The sequence below is a fragment of the Danio aesculapii genome, chromosome 19 (assembly GCF_903798145.1).
Source record: "Danio aesculapii chromosome 19, fDanAes4.1, whole genome shotgun sequence".
Classification (NCBI taxonomy): Eukaryota; Metazoa; Chordata; class Actinopteri; order Cypriniformes; family Danionidae; genus Danio; species Danio aesculapii.
The window spans coordinates 37,836,517-37,864,128 of record NC_079453.1 but is presented as its reverse complement, the minus strand read 5'-3'; the positions used below and the strand labels follow the sequence as shown (position 1 = coordinate 37,864,128).

The following is a 27,612-nucleotide window of genomic DNA, read 5'->3' as shown; positions in this document are numbered from 1 at the left end:
GAATAATTACAGTGTCACATTAATACATTTCAGGACTAATCATTTTGTCTTCAACTGTATATATTAAATGTAAAATCTTTTTTCAGCCAGATTTTTTTTAAATATGATTTTTATGCTATTGCTTTACTGTAGCCCATTTCTTCATCAGTTGCTCCTTTTCGCCACTAATGTAGAGAATGATTATTTGTCTTGTTTCATTGATTTAACACTCGAAACACCAGCCAATTATTAAAAAATGACTTATTTTAATTTGCATACTTCAGAAAAAGTCTGAATTATAAGCACAGAAAAAGCACTAATAAATCATTTTTGTTACACGCATAAGTACAGGAATAAAAGTGCAATAACAATAATAATAATAATAATGGCGTTATATTTATGTATGTGCCAAATGGTTGTTTCGGTGATTTGCCTCATTTTAAAGGATGTTGGATAAAAAATCAATAAAATTTATTTGTCTTTTTTATGAGATACTCAGAAATAAGATCACGTTTTGAAGCTTATTTCATAGAGAATGAAATAACCCACATATCAAGAAAAATTAGTCCTTGAAGAAAGTCTTACAAGCATAGCTCATCCATAAATGAAAACCTGCTGTAGATTTACTTACGTCAGGTCTTTCAATATAGGTTTTGAAGTACAACATTAAATAACATTTTTAGACTGGGTCAAAAGTTCATTCATTCATTCATTCATTCATTCATTCATTCATTCATTCATTCATTCATTCAGTCTGTCTGTCTGTCTGTCTGTCTGTCTGTCTGTCATCCAGCCATGTATTTTTGTCAGTCAGTCAGTCAGTCAGTAAGTTAGTCTTCGATAATTTGATAATTTATTCAGGCATTAATTTTTTCATTTTTTTTCATTTAAAAAATAATATTCATTCATTGATTCATTTATACATTCAGTCGTTTAATTCTTCATTCTTCCATTTATTCACGGATTATTTTTTTCATTCATTCATTGTTTCATTAATACATTAAAAATATATTATTATATATTATACTTAGTCAGTCATTCATTCGTTCGTTTGTTCATTCATTCATTTAGACATTTTTTGTTTCATGCATTTATTTTTTTCATTCATTCAAAAATATATTATCCATTCATTCAGTCTGTCAGTCAGTCATTCATTATTTTTTTCATTCATTCATTCATTCATTATTTTTTTCATTCATTCATTCAAGTCACTAATTTATTTTTATTCATTCATTCATTATTAGATTAATCAATTAAATTATTTTACCATATTTTTTCCATCAATTTATTTTGCAGATATTTTTGAAACAGAGCAAAAACAGAACAAACACTTGCATCCAAAGGTTTTTTTTTATGTCTATAAAATTACATTTGCTAATTTAATTAGCTATAAATGTATGTTTTTATAATAAAATGTATAATATAAAAAGCTATCTGTGAATGTGTGTGATTAGCAAGCCCAGACCTTTAAAGCAGAAAGCTGCAGACAACACACATTCTGTTGTGAAGGTGAAAATCGGGGTCAGTCGGCCCTGATGTTAATTAACTATCCAAAGACTTTTGTTCTTTAATGTCAGCCCACCTTAAAGTGTTTGAGGAAACTTTGTGAGTGTGTATGTGTGTGTGTGTGCGGGAGGCCCTAAGGAGCTCACCTCAGACACAGCTCATTAAAAGCTCCAGCTGGTCCCAGACCTGCAGAAACATTCATTTAGTGCAAACACGCTGCCTGTGCCCTCCCTTCTCATTAGACATCCAGCTCTTTCATTCGAGGAAGTATTTAAAGTCCTCCTGGAGGCCACGACACTTCAACTCAAAGAAAAGTCACCGGCAAGGTCATTCAGCATTCAGCTCACATGCCAGGCCAATCAAAACCAACATCCCACCATAGATTATTTCAGCTACCTTTAACAAAAATCAACTGTGAAATATTGACTGCAGCCAAGGGCTAAACATTTATGAAGTACGTGTGCTTTAAAAAAATAAATTAATCTGTTTGTAGGCCCATAAGCCGATCAGAGTGGAAGCATACACACTCTGTAAAAAATGATGATGTATAGCACAAAAGTTTGAGCATTGGCTCATAATTACAGGGTAAAAAATCTCCGTGGCAGCTTTTTTTTAAATGTAGAATAATAAAGTTTTGGATATGTATTTTTTTAAATATTTAGATTTAGATAAGTTTAGATGTTACTTCAATCTCATGATTTGCTATGAATAGGAATTTACTACAATAATATAAAACATTTTACTGTACCTGTTGTTAAAAAAAAAAATAAAAATAACAAATTAATAAATAAACAATCGAATAAATAAATAAATAAACAATTAAATAAACAGTTGAATAAATAAAGAAACAATTGAATAAATAAACAATTGAATAAATAAGTAAATAAATAAAAAATATAATTCAATGAATAAATAAACAATTTAATAAATAAAGAAATAAAGAAAAAAGAAAGAAAGAAAGTATTGAATGAATAAATAGATAAACAAACAATTGAATAAACAAATAAATAAATAAACAATTGAACAAACAAATAAATAAATAAACAATTAAATAAATAAATAAATAAACAATTGAGTAAATAAATAAATAAATAAATAAATAAATAAATAAATAAATAAATAAATAAATAAATAAATGAATAAAAATATGTATGTATTATTTATTATTTTTATTATTATACAAATAAAAGTAGCATTATATTAGTCAAAGATTCACAGAGTATCAAAGACACCCATTTTGGTGACATTTTATTTTACAAAACATTATGTGATATATTCATATTGTTATGATCACCAGAGATGTAGCTGTTGCAGATCGCTGGAGAACTACAAATCCGCCACTTTATCGAAGTACAAGTGCCCGGCACTCATCCATCAGTTGTAGATCACCCCTTGATTTCTCACACACAGCTACAGATCAATCCTCACTGATTACTTAGACTATTTAAACACCACAGAGACATCCATTCATTGCTCAGTATTGTTCCATGTTCCTTGCTTCCGTGGTTTGCTCTTCCGTCTTGTTTTTGATCCTTGGACAGTTTCTGAAATGTGACTGTGTTTTCTACCTGCATCAACCTTTGCCTGTTTCTTGGACTACTCTTTTTGGATTGCCTTTGCTATTTATGTTTTGTTCCTGTTTTAACCCATGCCTGCCAGTTGTTGCTAGATCAGATGGTTTGGGCTGGAAGTTAACAAATTATTTATATTATTTATTAAATTTCCCATTAATTGTATTTTTAACGTCTACCCCTACCCCAACTATAAACCCAGCCATCACAGTACTATAAAAACAGTAGTTATACCGAGTAATATTTATTTTATTTATTAAATGACCCATTAAACTGTATTTTTAACGTCTACCACTACCCCAATCCTAAACCCAACTATCACAGTAATGTAAAAACAGTAGTTGTACTGAGTAATATTTATTTTATTTATTAAATGACCCATTAAATTGTATTTTTAACGTCTACCCCTACCCCAAGCTTAAATTCAACCATCACAGTAATGTAAAAACAGTAGTTGTACTGAGTAATATTTATTTTATTTATTAAATGACCCATTAAATTGTATTTTTAATGGCTACCCCTACCCCAAGCTTAAATTCAACCATCACAGTAATGTAAAAACAGTAGTTGTACTGAGTAATATTTATTTTATTTATTAAATGACCCATTAAATTGTATTTTTAATGGCTACCCCTACCCCAATCCTATACCTAACCGTCACAGTAATATAAAAATATTGATGTTATTCAGGGTCACAGAAATTATGCTATATTGATGTGCATATCCGCAGCTGTATCCTATGTAGACTTTAACATTTACTAAATAAAGCTGCATGTAGAACTCCTTCTCTGTTACCACATCTGCATCAATACACATAATGAAGATTTACTTGAATTTAACATGCTTCCGGTGTATTTAAACATAGCTTACTTTGCATTACCATTTAAAAGTGTGAGGTTTCCACTGTAACACAATAAAAGCTTGTAAAACTGAAATATTATTGTAGTATATAGTGCCTGTTTTCTATATTATAACAAGTTAAATATATTTTATCCCTGCAGTCATAACTGCAGTCGCTTGATCCTTCAGAAAACATTGTAATGCGCTTATTTGCTGCTCAAGAAAAAAAATATCTTATTTTTATGAATATTGTAAATCTGTCAGACGAGGTGTCCCATTTTTTAGCATCCGCTTCAAATTCAGTTTGCAAAAGTCATTTCATATCCATTGGAATCTTATTAAATGCTAGTAAACTGTCTACTTCAGTGTAGCAAACAACATCTGTGAAAATGATAATTTAAACCATCAAAATAATACTAACAGTTAAATAAAGTCTCTATTTTTGTATAGATCAAATGGTATTTCACTTAATGAAGAATCAAACTATAGCACATGATATCCTTGAACGTGCTGTATTTCTTTTCTTTCAGCTCCCATGTGTGGTGGTCAACTCCGTGGCCCGAGTGGAATCATCACCTCTCCAAACTTCCCAGTACAATATGACAACAACGCAAACTGCACCTGGATCATCACCGCTTCAGACTCCTCCAAGGTAAACGCTTGCATACAATAAAGCATGAAACACACTAAATGTGTTCATATGAGACATGAGCTCTGAACTACTGCTGAAACATTGCGTCACACTTAGAGTATCACAAAAGTTCATTTAAAGTCAAAAGATGATCAAGTGTAGACAGAAATAGGAAGGTCTTTTTTTAATTATTATTATGAATATTGAAAGTAGTTGTACTACTAAAAAATTGTGAAAACTTCATTCCAGGATTCTTTGATAAATGAAGGTTTTAAAATGGCAGCATTAAAACGCGTACTAAACACTAAACGCATCCTCTCTAGTATCCACCAATGATTGAAATGTGCCCACCAATAATTTAATTCACTTAAAAATTGGGCTCATAATATTAACCTAGACATGCAGAAAGGGTTAACTCACGTTCTCTCCTTGAGTCGCACCGCCCCCCAAACACATGAACATTGTGATTGGCTGTGCCTTTCTCTGCTGTCATGTGAGAGGCTGTAGCTGCGTTTAGACGTAACAGCGCCAAAACTGCAGGGAAATTTCCCATGCAAGAGTAAGGTGTGTGAGGTGTGTGACACACACGTGAGGATGGCAGCAGCAAAAAAAAAAAAAGGTGTTTTTTTTAATGAAAAGGGCAAATCACATTGCTACTGAATGACTCCATCATGATAATGCCGTTAATGCTCGTGACACCCCCCCCCCCCCCCCCCACACACCTTAACGCACAGTCTAATGTCATAGCAGACCAATATAACGTTTGTTAAGTCTGTGAATGCACTGAAAACTAACTGCAGAATAATCAGCTAAATGTAAAAGTATATGATCCCTGCCAGTTCTCCTAATCTCTCAAGTTCGGTTGAGACAATTTTTTCAGAAACAAACACAGCCTGTTCTCCATCTTTTTTAATACTGATATTTGAGACATGTTTCATTAGCATTGGCTAAAATAAACAGAAGTCTTTATTAAACTTTCTCTTTATCAGTTAATAAACATTATTTTAACATTACATCAGGTCCGCAGCCAGCTTGTTGAAATAGGTAGCTTTTATTTTTTTTTTTTAACTGAAACTTTTTGCAGTTATTAACCTATTTAATTAAGAGGAATAGATATTTCAATTTAGTGAAATTTTAAGAACAGCAAGAATGTTGCTGGTTCGAGCCTCGGCTGGTCAGTGGGCCTTTCTGTGTGGAGTTTGCATGCTCTCCCTACATTTGCATGGGTTTCCTGACGTGCGGTACGAGTGAATTGGGTTGGCTAAATTGTTGGTAGTGTATGAGTGTGAATGAGTGTGTATGGATGTTTCCCAGAGATGGGTTGCAGCTGGAAGGGCATCCGCTTGTGTAGAGTATGTGCTGGATGGGTTGGCGGTTCATTCTGCTGTGGCGACCCCAGATTAATAAAAGGGACTAAGCCAAAAAGAAAATGGAATGAATGAATGAATGAATGAATGAATGAATGAAATTTTAAGAACAAATTTTTGCTGGATTAGCTTGACGGATGGTTATTATAACCACGCTTTTTGATGTACCAAAAATAGTTCCTACCATTTTGTCAAATTGCTTACCTTACTGTTTTACTATTTTAAGTGTTTATTTACAAATGTGCATTTAAACTGTTTTATATTATAATTTTATAAATAATGAAAATTAGAAAAAAAGAAAAATGAAAAGAGACTTATTTTTAAAATACAGATTTATTATCATCTATCATTACATTTTTATTTTTTATTTTTTTGGAAATATGTTAAAACTTGTTTTAAATTAAAAACTAAAGCCAATAGGCAAATAACAAACTGGCCAGTACAACGCTTCTCATTCAGAATTTGGTCATTTAAATAGTAAGAAAAAATCAAACATAATTGTAATAATAATCCAACTTTTGGTCTTTCGAACCACCTGAACCCCCCTTGGCTACATGCTTATTAAATTGCATGAAGAGAGGATCAAATAATATTTTGGGAGTCGGTGGGGTTGTTTGATTCACCCGTCCTCACCAATGTCAAGTGCAAATCTACATCCTTGATTCAAATACTTTTATTTTTGTAAACAGCAAGGATGGGAAAGCGTCATCTGCGTCGGACTGTTCTGACTGACCAGACTAAACATCTCACGTCAGTTGGCTTCTAAACTTGTACTTGCTAATACCAGCAATTTTCCTTCAGCGTTCACACAGAGCAGATTTTGAGGTGGTTAATAGTAATATTACAATGTATCATTCCAGAAAAGTGCCGCAACTAATTTACAGGTATTTTTAAAAAGGGCCTCTTCACACATGATCTCTTTATGCAAAATTGCTGTAAGGAATTTACCACTATTTTTAAAAAAGGGCCTGTTCACACATGATTTCTTTCGAAAAATTACCGGTAATTTTCTAGAAAAGTCTGTATGTGTGAAAGGGGCTATTGACAGTTATTCTAAGATGGAGGAAACTACACAACGGAGAAAAGACGAAACTGTGGCGCTCCATGTCATGACTTTGGTGTCGAGTTCAAGGCCATTTTCTTACTCTCCTGCCAGATTTTCTTTATCTGGGTTCAAACAAATGGCTTCACAGACCTCTCCCCTCATCACCATGACTCAGTTGGGAGCAAGAAATGGAGGGCGAATGGATTTGGGTGAAGCGGCTCTATCAGCGGCCCCTGCTTTTTTCTCTGTGGCCCCGTTCTCTATTTCATCCAGTGTGGAAAGGACAGTTTCTGCTTCACACTGTCACAGGCCGTAGATGAAGATGGAGCATTGCTGTTTTTGCACTTTACAACCGTAATGACATTCTATTTTGGTTCTGACACAACTGTGTACCCGAAGAAGACGTGAGGTTAGCGGTGAGACTGAGGCCGCAAGAAATGTACCTGACAATGAGCTTTTCATTTGGCTGCAGCTGCTTTGAGACGCTGCCAGTTTAGGGAGGGAAAGACAGCTGGTAAAGGCTTTAGCATCACAGTTTGCTATAGTTTGACATCATTTAGCAGTTGAGAGTGTGTAATGAATATGCAAAGGCGAAGTTTAGAAGATGCTGTTGCAATATTATGTACTAGTTTAATGGGAGAAACAACTGTGAGTACAACAAAACAGCTGCGGGTTTGTGAGGATGTTAGAAATTTATTTAATTATTATTTATTTATTTATTTATTTATTTATTTTTGAGTAGTAACTTCTGAATCAGTTGATGAAGTCTTAAATGGTATTTTGTGCAATGTGGTTTTTAACAGGGATATGCAAGTCAGGTTTGTCTAGGCTAGGGGACTCAAATAAAAACTCTTCTATTTGTTTCTTGTTGTAAATTTTGAAGGGGTAGTTTAAATTCCTATGAAAATACTTCAATTTAATAATAGGCATAATAATAATTATTATTATTACGTCGCAAACAATTGTTGCTTAACCAAAAGTTTAACAGCGTGAGACAGCAGAATGCAGTTTGGGTTACTTTAATAACTTTACTGGCACTTATTCTTCTCAATATATTTCGTTATTGTAAAACTACAAAAGAGGGAGCAAGTATGTATATATTCACATTTACTTTAACAAGTTCAATTTAGCCAGCAATAATTTTTTTAATAAGTAAAATTTTTCATAAAATTCTTAATATGCATATTAGGACAATTTGAATGGCATATTAGCAAAATCATCACATTTACACCACCAGCATAACATGTAAGCAATGAAGAGGTGTTTGTACAATAAAATTCAGGTAGTATAAAATTAATTATAATCAAATGACCCTTAAATATTCACAAAAATATAGCTTTAGTAAAAAATAGGGCACCTATGGACATACAGGTGAAGTCAGAATTAATAGCCCCCCTTTCATTTTTATTATTTTTTATATTTCCCAAATGATGTTTAACAGAGCAAGGACATTTTCACAGTATGTTTGATAATATTTTTTCTTCTGGAGAAAGTCTTATTTGTTTTATTTTGGGTAGAATAAAAGCAGTTTAAATTTTTTTTAAATCCATTTTTAAGTCAAAATTATTAGCCCCTTTTTAAGCTATATTTGTTTCGATAGACTACAAAACAAACCATAGTTATACAATAACTTGCACAGTTACCCTAACCTACCGTTACATAAAAACATCAGAAAGACATCAGTAAATGTTTACAAACGTTTCAATTATTTTAACTATGTGTGTCTTTAACGTGTAGTTACCGATAGTAATGTTACTAATATGATAAGTCTTGTTAAAATCTCAAGACTGAGAATAAACTATAAAAAACACTTTTGATTAGGCATTCAATGCAGACGATCCATCGGGGTCCTAAGCAGACTCGATTGCAGGGGGACTCGATTTCTCACCACACCGGCAGTTTTAGTCTCCTGGGCTGTTTCTCAATATGCATTCTTCAGCGATCTTGCATCCTCGTGTTCTCGTGTAACGTCATCATCAACTACCAAAGTTCAGTTCCAATACTCAAGACCGCAAGAACGGAGGACGCGTGAAACTTTCCGGATGTGTTCTTGATATCGATGATGCATGGATGCAGTCTTGAGCACCGAACTTGCTCTAGAAGTCCTAGAAGTCATTGCGACTAGTGGTGGGAAGCGCAGCATTTTATTTACATTTATTATTAAAGTTCAGAGACATAACTTGAATATAAACATCACCATTAAAATCTGTTTTATTCATATTCTGCAAAGTATATTTGTAAAGTCTTTATGCATAGTATATATTGTGAAAAGGGAAAAAACAATTAGTTGTTGTATGAATGCTGTAATGTTTAAATTATTTTTGGTTAAAGATGCGTGAGGGTCATGTGACCATCAGGAAGAACCAGGGAAGAACGCATCATCTCATTTCTCACCGGACGCGTTCTCTGTCCTCGCGGTCTCCCGAGTTCGTTCTTCCGAGCTGACCTAGCAAGACCGGTCTTCACAAGAACGCAAGTCTGTTCTTTGCATTCTTGGAATTGAGAAACAGCTCTGGTCTGGGCAATGGTGAAAAGTATGAAGACACTGTTGGGACTAAATTTTTAGTGGCTCAAACTTATTTTATTTTTATTTTATTTTATTATTTTATTTTATTGTATTTTATCTTACCTTTTTATTTTATTGTATAACTTTTTTTTCCATTTTTTTCTTGTTTTTTTATTTTAATTTAATTAAATTATAATGAATTAAATTAAATTTAATTTAATTGTAAATATTTTTATTTAATAAAATTTTATCTTATTTTATTTTGTTTTAATTTATTATATTATATTTTATTTTATTTTATTTTATTTAGGTGGCTTATTCTGCTGTGGAGACCTCTGAAATGAATGAATCTAGTTTAGTGTAGTTTAGTTTAGTTTAGTTTAGTTTAGTTTAGTTTAGTTTAGTTTAGTTCCTGGTGAGCGGGAGATTACATAATGTTCAATTATGGGTTTCTTAGCTAATATTGTGAAGCTTTGTTATTTAATGTATTCCTGTAATAATTTTAAAACTTACTGTGACGACTTATAAGAGTTTTCAGTCAACCCCCGGCAGAGAAATGAAATTAAATGAAATTAAATGAAATTAAATGAAATTAAATGAAATTAAATGAAATTAAATGAAATTAAATGAAATTAAATTAAATTTGCATGCTTGTTTGTTATAAATAAATAACTCAATAAATCAATGAATCAATGAATGAACGCCAATTGTCAATTAATATGTCAATTAGCTATACATAAGATGCCATTGTTACTATCCTAGGCTAATGAGCTTTTGCCAAACAACAGACACTGTCATTTCATTCCAGCCATGTTCAAAATCTCATTTCCAGCCCGTAATGCCATTAAACATAACAAATAAGTTGACATATGGTGGACGAATCAAATAAACAAGTGCTTTTATGAAGTGCAGGGGAAATAGGACCCCCATGTAATGACATTTAGTTAACAGTGTGATGCGTCTAATCAACTAAAGTGAAGAAACATCCTGGCAGATCAGGGCGAACTGACTCTGTAACGCCTCAAAAGCAGATTCCCCACAGCCACAGCTAAAGATGCTCTTGCTGCTCAAATATGTCCATCCTATTCTCGTCAACCGTGGTGCCTAATGACGGGTGCTGCAAAATGGCTGAACTTGAAGCTGAAGACCGAGGGAAAAGAAATAAAGTCTGCGGGGAAGAAAAGGCTGAATCCCCCCCGCTCGGAGACAAACATTAGTTCAGAGTCTAGACGATGACTACGCTTCTGCTTCAGATCCCCAGAAGGCATAATAATAGAGAAAGAGTTGTTCATGAGAAGACATGGCTGATTGCTTTTGTTGTCCTCTTCGTTTTTAATTATCAGACCTCCTTTTGTTCAGTGCGCTATCATCATCCAGAGGACTGACATTATCAGCTATTCTACTTCTGCTGGGAATTTTTCTGAATATTTCAAGCATTCCATGTTTCTTTCTGTGCACATTTCTCTGTAGTGGAGAATAGCGTAAGTTGTTCTCTTTCAAAGAGACATACATTTAAAGGATAGTCCAGCTATGAATAAAAATAACCCCGTAATTTACTCACATTCTCAGAACATTCTACGTGTATATGACATTTTTTCTGTCCGACGAACACAGTTTTTTTCTGGCTTTTCCATGCTGTATAACGGTGTTGGATAGTGGCTTTTATTTTGAAGCTTCCAAAAGCACATAAATCAATCTTCAATCGAACCCATAGTTTAAACCCAGAAGGTTAATACATATCTTAAGAAGAAGATTGATGTTTTATGTAACAGAAAAGTTTACCATTTTTAAATTATAAACTCAAAACACTGACTTCCAGTGGTGGCCAAATGCACATGCGACTGACGTATACGACTTATGGTGTAAGATGGGTTGACACATGTACGTATAATTGTAATGGGGCATACACATGAAATTTGGCAATATTAAGTGAGTTTTTCCTTAAAACAAGCAAAATATTCTGGCAATGGGGTAAGAAAAATAATCTTAAGTCAAAAGAAAAAACAAGATTATTTTGTTTCAGTAAATTATTTACTTTTAGTAAATAAAAAAATCAATCAATCAATCAATCAATCAATCAATAAACACAAACATTAACTAGGAAGTCTAGACAACTGTGCTGATGATCCCCAGAAGGCATAATAATAAAGAGTTGCTCATGAGAAGACATTGATGATTGCTTTTTGTTGTCCCGTTTGGTTTTAATTATCAGTCCTCTTTTTTGTTCTGTGCGCTATCTTCATTCAGCGGACTGCTATTATCAGCTACTCCACTTCCGTAGGGACCACTTCTGCGTTCAGTTTTGACAAAAAGCCTCACTCCTGCAACAAGTCCCACTCTTTACTATGTCTCTTTGAGCTTTATCGCTATTTGTTGAAAGACTCTTCAATTTGTTTGAAAGGCTCAGGAGTGTTTTTTCCCTGCATATTCACATATCCAAGCAGTTATTTGGTTTGTTAATATTATTCTTAATTTGACAAAAAAAAAAAAAAAAAAAAAATTATTAATTAATTATTTAAACAATTATTCTTCTGAATATTTCAAATTTTGCACACTTATTTTTCTACTATAGCTATAGTGTTGTAAGTTGTTCCCCTCTCATCTAAGTAATTTATAGTTATATTTCTTACATTCCGTGCCTGGGGAAGGATGAGGTCTCAATTGCAGGGACAAATTAAGTTTATTTTTTATTAACTATAAAATAACACAAATAACAATAAAAAGCAACCAGATGGGGAAAACATTAACAAACAAGTAAACAAACAAACAAACTTGACTGGACAGGCTGGAAGGGATCAGGGCTGGACAGAACAAGACTAGACATGACTGGATAATGACATCTGACTAACTGGCACAGGACAGCAGACATGAGGAGACTATAAAGAAAAACCATTAACAAATAAACAGGTGAGCTGAATAAAGTAATAATGGGTTAAAAAGGAGAGTGGGATTAGACAATAGACAGGAGACATGACACAAAGAAACAACACAAGCCATGTGCTAATACATAGCGGGACTATAGCAAACAGCCATGAGAGAACCCATTAACCACATGTTCACATTGAACATGACACTAAAGCATGTGGCCACAGTATAAACACCAGGCCACAAGCTTTATCAACACCAACACAAACAGAACGCAAGACATGAGTACACAATAAATAAAAACACTCACCGTGCACTCACACATGCAACGTGCATGCTCCGATCCCAGCGCCAACTAAAACTAAATCCAACTAAACTGGAGCGCTGAGAATGAATACACCACGCCGAGAACAAAACAACAAAACACACCAGGACGAGCGCATAGGCCGATTGCGGCCAAGACATCGCTCATACAAAGTCGAAGACAGACAATGACCAAAAATGAGTCCTCAACACGAGAAAACTCGAGCTGAGCACAACATACAAGACATGATAGCACTAGTGTCTGGCCACCAAAACAAGAATTAACAAGACCGAAGTGGCAGAATCCTGATGATATTATAGATATAAATAGTAAATATAACGAATGCAAATTTATATCAGGATATGAGCTGTCAACTAATTCACTTATTATTATTTGTAGTAGTAGTAGTAGTTGTTGTATTATTGTTGTATTTTTGTTATTAGTTGTTATTATAGATTTTTTTCATATTTATTCAGTCATTTTACAATTCAACATTTCTCATTTACTCAGGGGTATCATAGAGGATGATAATTATGCAAACGGTTTTAACATTATCATGAAATATCTCAATAACTTCAGTCAGTTTGTTGTGTAAATGTATATAAAGCATACCACAATCACCAGCGATCAAGTGCTAGTAGATCGCTGGTGCACTACATATGTCACTTTTACGAACTACAAATCCCATTATGGTGTTTCACACACACCACTCAGCGATCACAGCTGATGACACATGCAGCTGAAGCTTGTGATTGCTGATCATTTGGACTATTTACACACCACACACACTTGTTCTTTGCTGAGTCTGTCGCTGTTTGTTGTATGAAGTGTTTCTAGTTCTTTGTTTTGCCTGCCGTGTTTTTGACTCAAGCCTTGTCTTTTAGTTGTATGCTCTTTTGCTGCATATACCAACCTTACGCCTTTTTATGACTATGATTTGGATGACCTGTATGATTCTGTTTCACTCCTGTATTGACCATTGCCTGTACAATTAACCTTATTAAACTGAGCTTGGATCCCTTTGCTGTCCTCGGCTCCCGCACGAGACAAAGTAGTAATGGTGTGATGCTCAAGCTCTATCTCATAGTATTGGTGTGCAAGGTTCAGACTTTGTATTATAATCACCCAATGAGTCGACTCAATAACTCACAGTGCAGTCAGTCATGATCGTATTACCTTTAATGTAATGTCACAGAACTCAGTGGGTTTCACCTGAGGTGGCGCAGACTCTCTTTTGAAGCACTGGATTGAAAATAGAAAGGTTCAGATGAGGTAAAAGAGGATGACGTCTTGTTCGCTGCTGGTATGACCTAGAATGCTGCCATCCTGGCACTCATTGTTGCGAAGAGTGTTTACCATAGGACAGAATGCATTTGCATATATATAAGCTTTTTCATTTGGAGTTGGTCTCCGAGCACTCCAAAAACATTAAGAATTTGGTGGAAATGTGGCAGCCAATTTGAATTGGGAGAGTAGACAGCACATTTTTGTTTATTTTATTCATACTTTTTTCACATTGTTACTTTTTGTTGCTTATCAGCAATAAACCATAATATTTAATTGTTCATCTTTCTGTACCTCTTGCTTTTTCCTTTTGTATAAAACATTCGGCAGCCTTGTTTTCATTTTGAAGAAGAATGGGAAATGCACACCTTTGACTCTTCAATTTCTTAAGTAAACTGCATAAATTGTTTCATTGATTCCAACTGCAGAGAGAGTTTTTCTTCTTTATGTAGCAAGCGCAGTCTGGAAATTAATTATTTTAATTATTTTATTATTTTATTAATAGTGTGATGACTAGTGTTTTAAGTCTTGTTTTTCAATCCACATGATATGTCCTGTTTTTTTTTTTTTTTTTTTAGAAAACTGTTTACAGCAGGGGTGTCCAAACTCTTTCCTGGAGAGCCACTGTCCTGCATAGTTTAGCTCTAACTTTCTTCAACACACCTGACTGGAAGTTTCCGGTATACCTAGAAAGAGCTTGATTAGCCGGTTCAGGTGTTTAATTGGGGTTGGAACTAAAACATGCAGGACACCGGCCCTTCAGGACCGAGTTTGGGCACCCCTGGTTTACAGTATATATACACCTAGGCTGCGTTGGAAATTGCATACATCCATACTATATAGTATGCTAAAATCAGTATATGAGTCAAGTAATATGTGCGAATTCATAGAATTTGAAAAGTACCCAGATGACCTACTACTTCTGCCGAGATTCTGAAGTGTGCATCCGATGCACGCTGCGCTATCCCATGATGCCCCGTGAGAGAATTCACGAATGAGAGTGAGGCAACACGACTCACGTGGGTAGGTCACGTGATTGACATAATGACAGATGTCATACATCCAAGTTACATTCATACTACTCCCATTCATACTGTATAGAATATACTTTTCTAATGGCTGAGTAGTACATTTAAATTAAAATAAAGTACCTACTGAGTAGTAGGCGGTTTCAGATGCAGCCCATATATACCATGCTACTACAGAATCTTGGGTTACTTGGGTGGTAGTTTTTATCAAAAGCTACTTTTTTGTACCTTAAGGGTACATTAAATTGACATATGAGTACCTACAGGGTTCATATTGTATCTTAAAGATACGTATTAGTACATAAAAAGTACAAAATTTAACCTTTTGAAGACTTGATTGGCCATTGAGATTCTACGCATTATCCCATGCATCTGTTTTGTAGCCTATCCAAGTTTTAGGACAACAAATAATAACTTGACTTCTAGTTGGTATCAGAAGTGGCTTATATGGAAGGCAAAGGTCTCTAGATTATGCTTATTTTACCAAAAAAATATGATCATAACTTGATTTTCAATTATTTAATTAGGACAGTAAGGTCTGGCTTTGCTTACTGCATCCACACATCTTTGCAATGACTCAAATAACTTATTAATAAAGTCATCTGGAATGGCAAAGAAAGTGTTATTGCAGGACTCCCAATTGCAGGAGTTCATCAAGATTCTTTGGATTCATCTTCAAAGCCTCCTCCTTCATCTTACCCAAGACATGCTCAATAATGTTCATGTCTAGTGACTGGGATGGTCAATCCTGTAGCACCTTGACCTTTTTTACTTTCAGGAACTTAGATTTAAAAACTGAAGTGTAAGTTGCAGCGCTTTCCCGCTGAAAAGTCTACCTTCTACCACTTTTCCAAATGATCAACTACAAGTCAAGTTATTAGTTATTGCTCTTACAACTGGGATTGACGACAAGACTTTTGTCAGGTAGTGTAAATAGAGTTTATCATATAATAATTGAATTCACCACCAGAGACTGGATAAACACTAAAAGGTATCTGTAAGTGTTCTCTAACTCTGATTAGGTTTTTTTTTCTCCCATCTTATATAGTCTACTTCTGAATGTATGTAACTCATGAAATTTGATATTAAAAAAAGAAGCACCACTCCTGTTAGGATGACCTCAAAATTTTTAATAATTTAGGTTGTTAATTTTAGTCTCCAATGTACATATTATTTCATATACAATTAACTATTTCAAACTTAAAAACATGTCAATAAATGTCACTTTGTATTTTGTTGAAAAAGCTGTAGAAAAAAAGAAAAAGCTGTAGAGATCAAGGTCTGCCAATTTAATTTAACCCCTCTTGAATAATGAGAAATAGTCAGCATTTACAGGTGCTTTTGAAAGCATGCATTAGAGTTAAACTACTTTACTATTTTCCCAACTGCGTTCAGACGGCTGACTCTGATTGGTCCCTGTGTGTAGGTGATCAAGCTGACGTTTGAGGAGTTTGACCTGGAGCGAGGCTACGACACTCTAACTGTTGGAGACGGCTCTGTAATCGGTGATCAGCGGACGGTCTTTCATGTGTGAGTACTTTTGTTTCTCTTCTCCATCCGCCCGCAAACTCCTCCCAGGCAGTGTCTCCCGCTCTTTAACTCTCCTCTCTGTGTGCATAAACCTCCTCCAACATCTTCTTTCATCTCTCAACGTCCTCTGCCGTTTCTACCCTTAACCCACCCCCCTTCCATTTCATCTCATTTCATCAGCCCTCTGAGCAGAAGGGTACGGCAAAAAAAATACCCCAAGCTTTATTGTCAATCACCATGAGTCTCAATGTTAGAACAAGATCACTCCTGCTGCAAAAAGCGCAGCGCACGTTGATCCCCCATAATGCAGATTTGCACACCAGATGCTCCGGAAACGTTGCTGAGTGTGTTGTTATTAATTGTGCTGAAATTTATGGCCTCCATAAAGTTTTATCGGTGCCGTTTTATGGGCGCTCTCTGGCAGAGGTGTACAAGTGCTTGTGTTCCTTTTGAATGGCCCCGTGTCCCTGGGCTCTTTCTCTCTGGATACTCAGAGTCCCCTGATGGCCTAATGTGCTTAATTAGCAGGTCTCATAAGCCCTTATGGAGCCGCTCTGCAGGTCCCTGAAGGCTAGGGCCAAGGGAATCAAGGGACTCCCAGTGTTCCCCGAGATGTGCTCAGTGATTCTATAGGTCCTGAATTAGGGCTGCACAATATGTCGCAAAATTATCAATATTTCATTGTTCATCTTTCTGTTACTCTAATTTGGCTGCCTTGTTTTCATTTTGAAGAAGAATGAGAAATGTTCACCTTTTTTTCTTAATGCACACTATTCATTTTCTTAAGCAAACTCCATCAATTCTTTCTTTGATTTTAACTGCAGAGAGAGTCTTCTATGTTATGTAGCAAGTGCAGTCTGAGAATGAATGATCTTAAATATAGTGATGCCTAGTGTTGTAAGTCTTGTTTTTAGCAGGTTATTGCAATAATAGTATACTCACCGACCACATTATTAGGTACCTGTCCACCTGTCTTGCTTATTAACGCAAAATTCTAATCAGCCAATCACATGGCAGCAACTAAATGCATTTAGGCATGTAGAAATAGATTTGCTGAAGTTCAAACGGAGCATCAGAATGGGGAAGAAAGGTGATTTAAGTGACTTTGCACATGGCATGGTTGTTGGTGCCAGACGGGCTGGTCTGAGTATTTCAGAAACTTATGATCTACTGGGATTTTCACGCACAACCATTTCTAGGGTTTACAAAGAATGGTCTGAAAAAGAGAAAATGTCCAATAAGTGGAAGTTCTGTGGGCGCAAATGCCTTGTTGATGCCAGAGGATAAAGGAAAATGGCCAGACTGGTTCGAGCAGATAGAAAGGCAACAGTAACCCAAGTAACCACTCATTACAACCGAGGTCTGCAGAATAGCATCTCTGAATGCACAACTTGTCAAACCTTAAGGCAAATTAGCTACAGCAGGAGAAGACCACTCCTGTCAGCTAAGAACAGGAAACTGAGGCTACAATTCGCTCAGGCTCACCAAAATTGGACAATAGAAGATTGGAAAAATGTTACCTGGTCTGATGAGTCTCAATTTCCGCTCTAACATTTGGATGGTATGATCAGAATTTGCCATCAACAACATGAAAGCGTGGATCCATCCTGTCTTGTATCAATGGTTCAGGCTGGTGGTGGTGTAATGTGTGGGGGATATTTTCTTGCTACACTTTAGGCTCATTAGTACCAATTGAGCATTGTGTCAACGCCACAGCCTACCTGAGTACTGTTGCTGACCATCTGCATTTCTTTATGACCACAGTGTACCCATCTTCAGCAGGATACCGTGTCATATCATAAAGAGCGAATCATCTCAGACTGGTTTCTTGAACATGACAATGAGTTCACTGCACTCGAATGGCCTCCACAGTCACCAGAACTCAATCTAAGCGAGCACTTTTGGGATGTAGTAGAATGGGAGATTTGCATCATGGATGTGCAGCTGACAAATCTGCAGCAACTGCGTGATGCTATCATGTCAATATGGGTCAAAGTCTCTAAGGAATATTTCCAGTACCTTGTTGAATCTATGCCATGAAGGATTAAGACAGTTCTGACGGAAAAAGGGTCCAACTCGGTACTAGTAAGGTGTACCTAATAAAGTGGCTGGTGAGTGTATAAGCAGTATACATATTGTAGACGTGTCTGATGATTTACATTTATTAAGATTGTTTATCTAAATTTGACCAATCAGATGGGGCCCTGCTATCTTTATACCCACCTATCCAGTAGTTGCTGTTCTGCTATTGACTAGGATAGCAGAACCCAGAGCTGACTTATAAAGACAACAGCTTTTCACTGAAATTTCATTATCGCACTACTCAACACATCGCATATTTTTCCAATATTGTGCAACCGTATTCTGCATGTGAAGATTTATTGTTGTATTGTTATGTTTCTGATCGTCTGTCTTATTTCAATGTTTAGGCTGTCTGGGACTACAACTCCGGATCTGGTGGTCAGCACTAGTCACCAGATGTGGCTTAATTTTAAAACGGATGATACGAGTGGCTCCCTGGGCTTTAAGGTTTCTTATGAAGGTAAGTTGAGGAAACTAATCATATAATAGAGCAAATACTACTCCTCTTCCTCAGCCTACTACTAATACTAATAATAATCATCAAAACAATCTATTTATTATTGTATTAAAATTAATTAATAATCTTATTAATAATAAGAATGCATTGGTTTTTATGATGATAACAACAACAACAACAGCAACAATAATAATAATAGTAATAATAATAAAAACAAAGAAGTAATCAAGTAAATAATGAAATAAATAAACAACAATGAATAATATCTACCAATAACTAATGATTAATCAATTTAAACAAAATATTAATAATAATATAATAATAAAAATAATAATAATTATTAATATCATTATTGTTGTTATTATTATTATTATTATTATTATTATTATTATTATTATTATTATTATTATTATTATTATTATTGTTTTTTTTTTTTTTCATTTGTTTCATACAAAACTCTTTTTTTCTCTGATATGTTATTCAAAACAAAACACAAAAAAAAGAAAAGAAAAAAGTAATAGATTGGCATCCCTAATTAAATTGTCTCTGTATCACCTTTGTAAAAAAACATGTCATACAGCTTTGAAGGGCTGTGATTTATGCTTTGGGTAATTATCATGTCATAATAGCGTATTCTCAGTTGAAGCCTCTCACCAGGCTTGTTACCGCAGTGCTGATATTTCACTGTAATCAAAAAATGCATTGTTCTTCATTTCTGTTTCTAAAACCCAATAAACACTTATATTTCATATAAACCAGCTGGGAGGGCATGAAAAGCTTGTAACATTTATTTGTTCTGTGTTTACTTTGTTCCTGATTGAATGCAATATTAAGGGTGCAAGTTCAAGAACAACATCACACTGATGCTATAAACACTAGTGTTGTTGAAACTATAAATGTATCAGTACCATCATATTTTAAAATATATTACAATACAATTACAATATTAAATGTCTGCATTATTGATACACACCTATATAAAACTTATTTCAAAAGCTTTTTTTTTACAGTTGCTGCAAACTTTGTATTGAATGTTTTATCAGTTTAAATATATATATATATATATATATATATATATATATATATATATATATATATATATATATATATATATGTATGTATATCACGATTAATTGTTTTGATTAGTTTTTTAATCGATTGACAGCACTAATATATATATATATATATATATATATATATATATATATATATATATATATATATATATATATATATATATATATATATTTATTTATTTATATTAGTGTTGTCAATCGATTAAAAAATTAACTAATTAATCACAATTTTTTGCAATTAATCGTGATTAATCACATTTAGAAGAATGAAACTTGTAATTTTGGCTATTCCAATATATATAAATATAAAATAATGTAAATGCAAGACAAAAAAAACTATTTCAATTCAAAAAATGATTGTTTAATAGAATTTTTGTTTAACTTGTAACACAGATTTCTTCGTGTAAACAACATACCCGCAATGAACCATCAAGATCCTGGCTTGACAGCCATATTTATTAGAGGAATAAAAATACAGCCATGTTAGTGCCATTTGAATTTCAAACAATCAATGCCAATAAAGAAAAAAATTATTCCCATGTTTGATTCTAAGTGGACTGCAAAAAAATGCCAAAATATCATCTAAGTTTCACTGAATACATTTACATGGACACCAATATTTAATTATGATTATGATAATACTCTTATTAAGAGTCTACCATGTAAACAGTGATTTTTGATTACCTTAAAGGACCATCGAGTCACGAAATGCGGAGGTTTTTCATTCCATTCGGCATGTAGTATTAAATTCCATTAAAAAAGTTGAAAGATTAAAAATGAAACATACAAAATTAGATGAAACTCTGGGGGAAACGCTGGATAGAGTGGTGATGCGACATTAATTATTTTATACTTCCCTTTTTTTATCCATATTTCTTTGCATGTTGAACACACGTCAGTCACAACAGGAAAAAAAACTGCAACTGCGGTAATGTTATTTTTTTAACGCATTAAATATTTCAAATAAATCGCATGCATAAGATCCTCGGTTCAGAATATGCATTATTAATATTGGTTTGTTAATAAAAAACAACTGCAACTAAGCAGTTCCGCCTTTGTATGCTTACGATTACCTTTCCCATCCATTGCACGTGCAAAGACCTGTCCAATCACCTCTTAGTATGTAAATCTGTTGTTGATATCACGTTTCCTAATGTGTCAGTGTGTGCATGTGGAGTTTCTGTTTTTTTTAGCATGGCAAGTGAAAGAGATAAAGCGCAAATGCGCAGGTGAGGCCAAATCACAGCACATTGCCGTCAGTGTTTCAACAGACACTCGATATAAATTCAGACAGACACAAAAATATAATGAATGCCGTTTTTTGTTGTTGCAAAGATAGCCTAGATCTGTGGTCACTAACAGGTGGATCGAGGTCCGACAGTGTCCAGACCCAGAAGCGTCCCATACGGACGCAGACATACAAACAGGTCTGTTACTTCAGTCCTGCTCCTTCTAGGTGTCCTCCCGCACCTGATCGCACCCGCTATTCACTGTTTACCCGTTGTCTGCTAGGAACAATTTTCTTCTTGACTGACTGTTCCCACTAAATTAAGAGAGAAGAGCTGAACGCTCTCTCTTTTCTTTAGTTTCATTCATTACGATGGTGCTGAAAAGTGAAACGGAATCATAATAAAATTATATAGAAATCATAAATAAAAATGTGTTGTTGCCTTGGTAAAGCAAGCATAACATATACAGAAGTTATCTATAGTTTAAAAGTGCTCAATTATTAAGATGTGTTGACATAATTATTATCTGCGTAATTGGTTAGATTGGACCATAATTGGTAGATAATTGGAGACTGTTGAGTAAAGATGTAAAATAGAAAAAGAGGAAATTTAAGCTTTTTCTCTTTATTTTCTTAAGCAATTTATTTGAATACAATTTTTTGAAAAGCCCTACTTTTATTTAATTAATGCGAGAACATGCAAAACTACAGTCATATGTGTGAAGCTGTTGCATTGTCAGGTGTTTGTTACCCAATAAATATGTTTATTGTTACCAAATGCATTCACGGAAATTGCAAGACATAATAATAATAATAGGGTCTAATGGGTAAAATTTTGTTGACTATAAGTTACATTGCACCCCAATTAATTATCTTTAGAGTATTAGTATATCTTCTTCATATCTGTAACCAACAGACATTAAACTGACCATAAGATACTTGATTGTATTTGATACAGTGTAAAACCAAAAAGTTAAGGTAACTCAAACCATTTGAGGAAACCGATTGCAACAAACCATTCAAGTTCAAAAACGAATCCCGATGAGTACTGTAAACTTACTCTTTTTAAGTTTAAGTAATGAGGTATTTAATTAACTCATTACCTTAAACACTGAGTTCAAAACTCTTTTCAAATGAGTAGAATTAACTTTCGGTCAATTTTGAGTTAACTACGCTCATTTCATTTAACGTTGACTGTTGGGTTTTACAGTGTACATACTGTATAAAATTAAACTAACCCTAACTCTAACAGTCTACATATACTATAATGAGAATTGGCATGTAAGAGCAATAATTTAAGGGACCATCAATTTAAATTGCTGTCCAATATTTCCCCATGGTATCAAAATGGTATAGATTATCCATTTTTAAGTTATTGTAATGCATACCAACAACACCGATCCACACAGCAGCTCAAATCTCATAGCATGTCAATTCCTTTAAGCTCATTTCTCAATTTGACTCACTATTTGAGAGTTCAGAAATGGCGTGTTCATTTCTTCACTTTCCTTTTCTCTCGCCATCATTCTACCTCGTGCACATGTGGCGAGGGTCATCAAAGCAGCCTGTGATCATTTAACCTTGCTGGAATGAGGGCTTTGGGACGGCAAGGATATCATGCGAGAGCTGCTACTAATTTTCAGTTTTCAGAGTCTATGTCTGATTGGAAATGAGAACACCAGAGCTTTCATCCTGGCCCTCTTTCAGCACTAAGGGGGGGGACGTTGGCACATTTCATAAATTACAAACCAATATTTGCTGTCAGATCCACAATAAGCCTCCAGGCCCATTTTTTAAAATGCTTTTTATCCACTGCATGAAGCATAAAGAGGAAAGTGGAGCAGTGTTCACACCCTCTCCAACATGGTTAAAACAATGAGAGACACTTAATGAAGTCGAGGATTCTCTTTGAACCTCTGCCTCCATGCTTGAGGGACGAGAGACAACACAAAGTGATCGCATCTCAGAGGGTCAGACTTTCAAGAAGAAAATGGATTGAGTTTTTGGCCACTCAAACTATCAGTTTGTTTGGGCAAGATTGACTCGTGTACTGTTTCAAGCTGATTCATAACACTTCCAATTGAATGGAATTACTTTATTATTGCCCTAATGGTGGAAATGGGCATTTTTAGGTGATTTTGCCATTTCCCTCACCAGCAATTGACAGCAGCTCTATTCTTTTTTGTTCTTTCCAGTTGTGATGAATGACTGAGTGAGTTTGGTGCAAGGTTATTTTAGTAAATTAAAACTAAGACAAAGGCCCAATCCCAATTCACTTTTTATCCCTACTCCTTGGGCCTTGAAACAGAGTGTGAAGGGGAAGGGCTTTAAATTTACCCCCCAAAAATGTGACACCACTTCAACACCCGCACATGTCCTCATATGTCATCAAGAACTCTTATGTCATACAAGGTCAATTATGGTGCCTGCTGTAGTTATTCCAGTTGCGTGGCTTACAGTTTTTTATTGGTATTTATCTTCAGGAAAACACCATTAATGTTATACCAGACACTAGACCTTTCTGACAGGGTATTTGAGAATTATTGAGTGACAGATTTGGAAATATGTTGTAGGACTACTATACAGTAGATATTATCATGTATTATAGATAGCAAAATTTAGCATTTTTTAAAAGCATGACCGCAAAACACGTATGTTTTTATGAATGTTTTAAAACATTTGCTTGTTGGTTGTAAAAATTCTTTATAATGCTACAAACATACGTACAGTCACAGCTATATCACCCTGCAGCCTAAGACTGGTTACTTACTGAAGCTAAGCAGGGCTGAGCCTGGTCAGTACCTGGATAGGAGACCACATGGGAAAACTAGGTTGCTGTTGGAAGTGGTGCTAGTGAGGCCAGCAGGGGGTGCTCAACTTAATGCCCTAGTAAAGTGAAGGGGACTCTATGCTGTGTCCTGGCCAAATTCCCTCCATCTGCCCTCACCCATCATAGCCTCTCAATCATCCTTAACTGCTGAATTGACTCTATCACTGTCTCTCCACTCCACCTATAGCTGATGTTTAGTGAGCACGCTGGCGCTGTTGTCCTGTGACTGCCGTCGCATCATCCAAGTGGATGCTGCACACTGGTGGTGGTGTGGAGACCCCCTCATGATTGTGAAGCGCATTTGGTGAATGGCCGAACACAGTAAATGCTCTATAAAAATACACATTACATTTGTGCATCTCCTTAGTTGCGCGTGCAGCCATGTTGCCGTTGTAGCTGGTGTATTCTGGTACATCTGGAAAATCTCAGTTTGAAGACCTGTACCCTTTATTCCTACACCTTCATGCTATAGAGAATTGGGACACCCCTACTTCTTCACATGAACTCACCAAGCAAGAGATAAGGGCAAGGACTAAGGGGTCGAATTGGAATTGAGCCTAAGACTAAAACTATAGGTACACAAAATAATTTTGTAATATTTTTAACTAACAACTAAATACTAAATTAACTAAAATAATAATTCAGGTCAGCGCCAATTGTGTAGTGGTTATTGTGTCGACACATGCACTCTGGTGCTCACGGTGACCTGAGTTCGATTCCCGCCTCAAGATCCTATGCCGATCCTTACCCTCTCTCTGCTCCCCATGCTTTCCTGTCAATATTCTCTACTGTCCTAAACATTAAAGGTGACCCCGCCCCCCCCCCCCCCCCCCCCCCCCCCAAAAAAAAAAAAAAAGTATAAATATCGATATTATAATATATAATTCAGAATGATTACACACTCATTTTGCATTGGAAAATCTGATCTGTGGCTGTTTCTAGAACCACTTGTAGACAGCACTTTTACAGATAAACACATTAGCCGAGTGCATTATTAAATACAAAAAACTATTTTTAATATAAACACAACGTGTGTTCCACCTTTTCTTTGTCTGCCAAAAAAAGGTAAATGTAAGTCATTTGAACTATAAACTTTTTTTTGGTTGACGCTGGATGTGTTCTGTTAACTATGCTATACTATTATTACTAAAACTGAAACAAGGTATATACATAGAAAGCTAAATAGAGTTCAAACTAAAACTACAGTAACAAAGCCTTTAATCAAACAAACTGAAATGAAACTGAAATTTACAGCGAATTTCAAAAAAGTGGAGAAACAAAAACAATTTTAACTACAATGACCTTGGTTTGGTCTGTGTTTCCTAAAATGTGTAGTTCTGTAAACAGAAGGTCACAATTGAACAATTCCTCATCACTCAAATATCAAAACAAGTGAAAGTACAGTAAAATATCAATTAAAATATATTTTTTATATAAATATAGCCATTTAACTGTATATAAAAAAACTATGCTGTGCTTGCAACTATTTGAACACAGTGAGAGGTTTGTTTTACAGAGTTATTTGGTCATATCTCTCAGTGATGCCAATTGTAATTGAAGGTACTGTTGCCTGTTAGTGACCACAGATGAATACTGATGATAAATAGCCCAAATAAATAGATAACTACACAAATCATAACTTGACATGTAAAGATGAATGGATTTATTAGTACACAGTCCTCCTTGTGTTGTTAGTAATCCTTCATTAGGAAGTCAATGATTTCCATCTGTGTTGACTGAGTAAAAAAAATAAATAAATGAGAGTGAATGAATTAATCGTTGGAAATTTGAAATGGGTAAATAACAAATGGCGCCCCTTATGAAAGTGCACATGTCAGCTCTCAAAGAGCATTTGTTTGACAGCTGTAACAGAGTGTTAGCGGGAACACTTAAGGAAACAGGCACACAAACAGTCCCACAGGGAAGACCCGCTGCGTAACATTTGTCAGCACAGGAGACACAATCCTATCGCCTTAACTGATTTATATGGCCAGAAGTAAACTCCGGGTGTAATTCCCAAGATACAGGATAGAGATTCAGTGCAGGCAGAGACCTGTCATGTGTCTAAAATCTGAAAAATGCTGCTTTCTCTGACAGTTTTAAAGAGAAAGTGCTCCCCCCAAAAATAAAATTGTTTGGTCATTGTTTATTTGTTGTATGTTGAACAAAAATATTATATATATAATATATATATATATATATATATATATATATATATATATATATATATATATATATATATATGATCAACTATTATATATATATATATATATATATATATATATATTTATAAATATAATGAGTGTTCATTTTTGTGTGAACTACTACAACTATAGTGCATATATGAATGTACACACTACCTGACAAAAGTCTTGTTGTTGATCCCAGTTGTAAGAGCAATAAATAATAACTTGACTTCTAGTTGATCATTTGGAAAAGTGGCAGAAGGTAGATTTTTCCAATGAATCATCTGTTAAACTACATGCAGAAGACCTATCGGAACCTACATGGACCCAATATTCTCACACGAATAAGTCAGGTTTGGTGAAGGAAAAATCATGGTTTGGGTTTACATTCAATGTAAGGGCATGCAAGAGATCTGAAAAGTAGATGGCAACATTAACAGCCTGAGGTATCAAGACATTTGTGCTGCCCATTACATTACAAACCACAGGAGAGGGCAAATTCTTCAGCAGGATAGCGCTCCTTCTCATACTTCAGCCTCCACATCAAAGTTCCTGAAAAAAAAGAAGTTCAAGGTGCTCCAGAATTGGCCAGCCCAGTCACCAGAAATGAACATTATTGAGTATGTCTGGGGTAAGATGAAAAAGGAGGCATTGAAGATGAATCCAAAGAATCTTGATGAACTCTGGGAGTCCTGCGAGAACACTTTCTCTGCCATTTCAGATGACTTTATTAATATGTTATTTGAGTCATTGCAGAGATATATGGATGCAGTCCTCCAAGCTCATGGGAGTCATACACAATATTAATACTTTTTCCACCATGACTTTATATTCTATACTGTACATTATTTCTGTTTAGTGACAAAACTTTTATCTAAGCAAAGTCAGACATTATTATCCTAAATAAACAAACAAAAAATCTAGACATGATCATATTTTATTTAGGTAAAATAAGCGTAATCTAGATGCCTTTGCCTTTCATATAAGCTACTTCTGATACCAAATGATCAACTAGAAGTTAAGTTATTATTTAATGTTCCTAAAAATTGGATAGGCAACAAGACTTTTGCCAGGTAGTATATGTGCAATCTACTCAGCTAATTTCCCATTGAAATTGTAAAAAGTCATATCGAGGCATGTCAGTAGATGTCTTTGCTGTAACATTGGCTCTGTTTCTCTCTTTCTCTTTCTCAGAAGTGGCCTGTTCTTTTGCTCTGGCCTTGTGATTCTAAATGAGCTCTGACATATTGAGACTGGCCAGGGTATAAGAGTGAAATAAGACAATTCATTAGGAGAG

At 34.8% G+C, this 27,612-nt stretch overlaps 1 protein-coding gene across 1 annotated transcript in view; it reads left to right on the top strand.

The window, feature by feature from the left end:
• The window catches only part of csmd2 (CUB and Sushi multiple domains 2), a 543,350-nt gene that overhangs the window by 252,978 nt on the left and 262,760 nt on the right, over positions 1-27,612 (top strand). Inside the window, exons 11-13 of the mRNA XM_056479194.1 lie at positions 4,427-4,548; positions 16,353-16,456; positions 18,886-18,998. Coding sequence (XP_056335169.1) covers positions 4,427-4,548; positions 16,353-16,456; positions 18,886-18,998 — 339 coding nt within the window. The remainder of the gene's footprint in view (positions 1-4,426; positions 4,549-16,352; positions 16,457-18,885; positions 18,999-27,612) is intronic.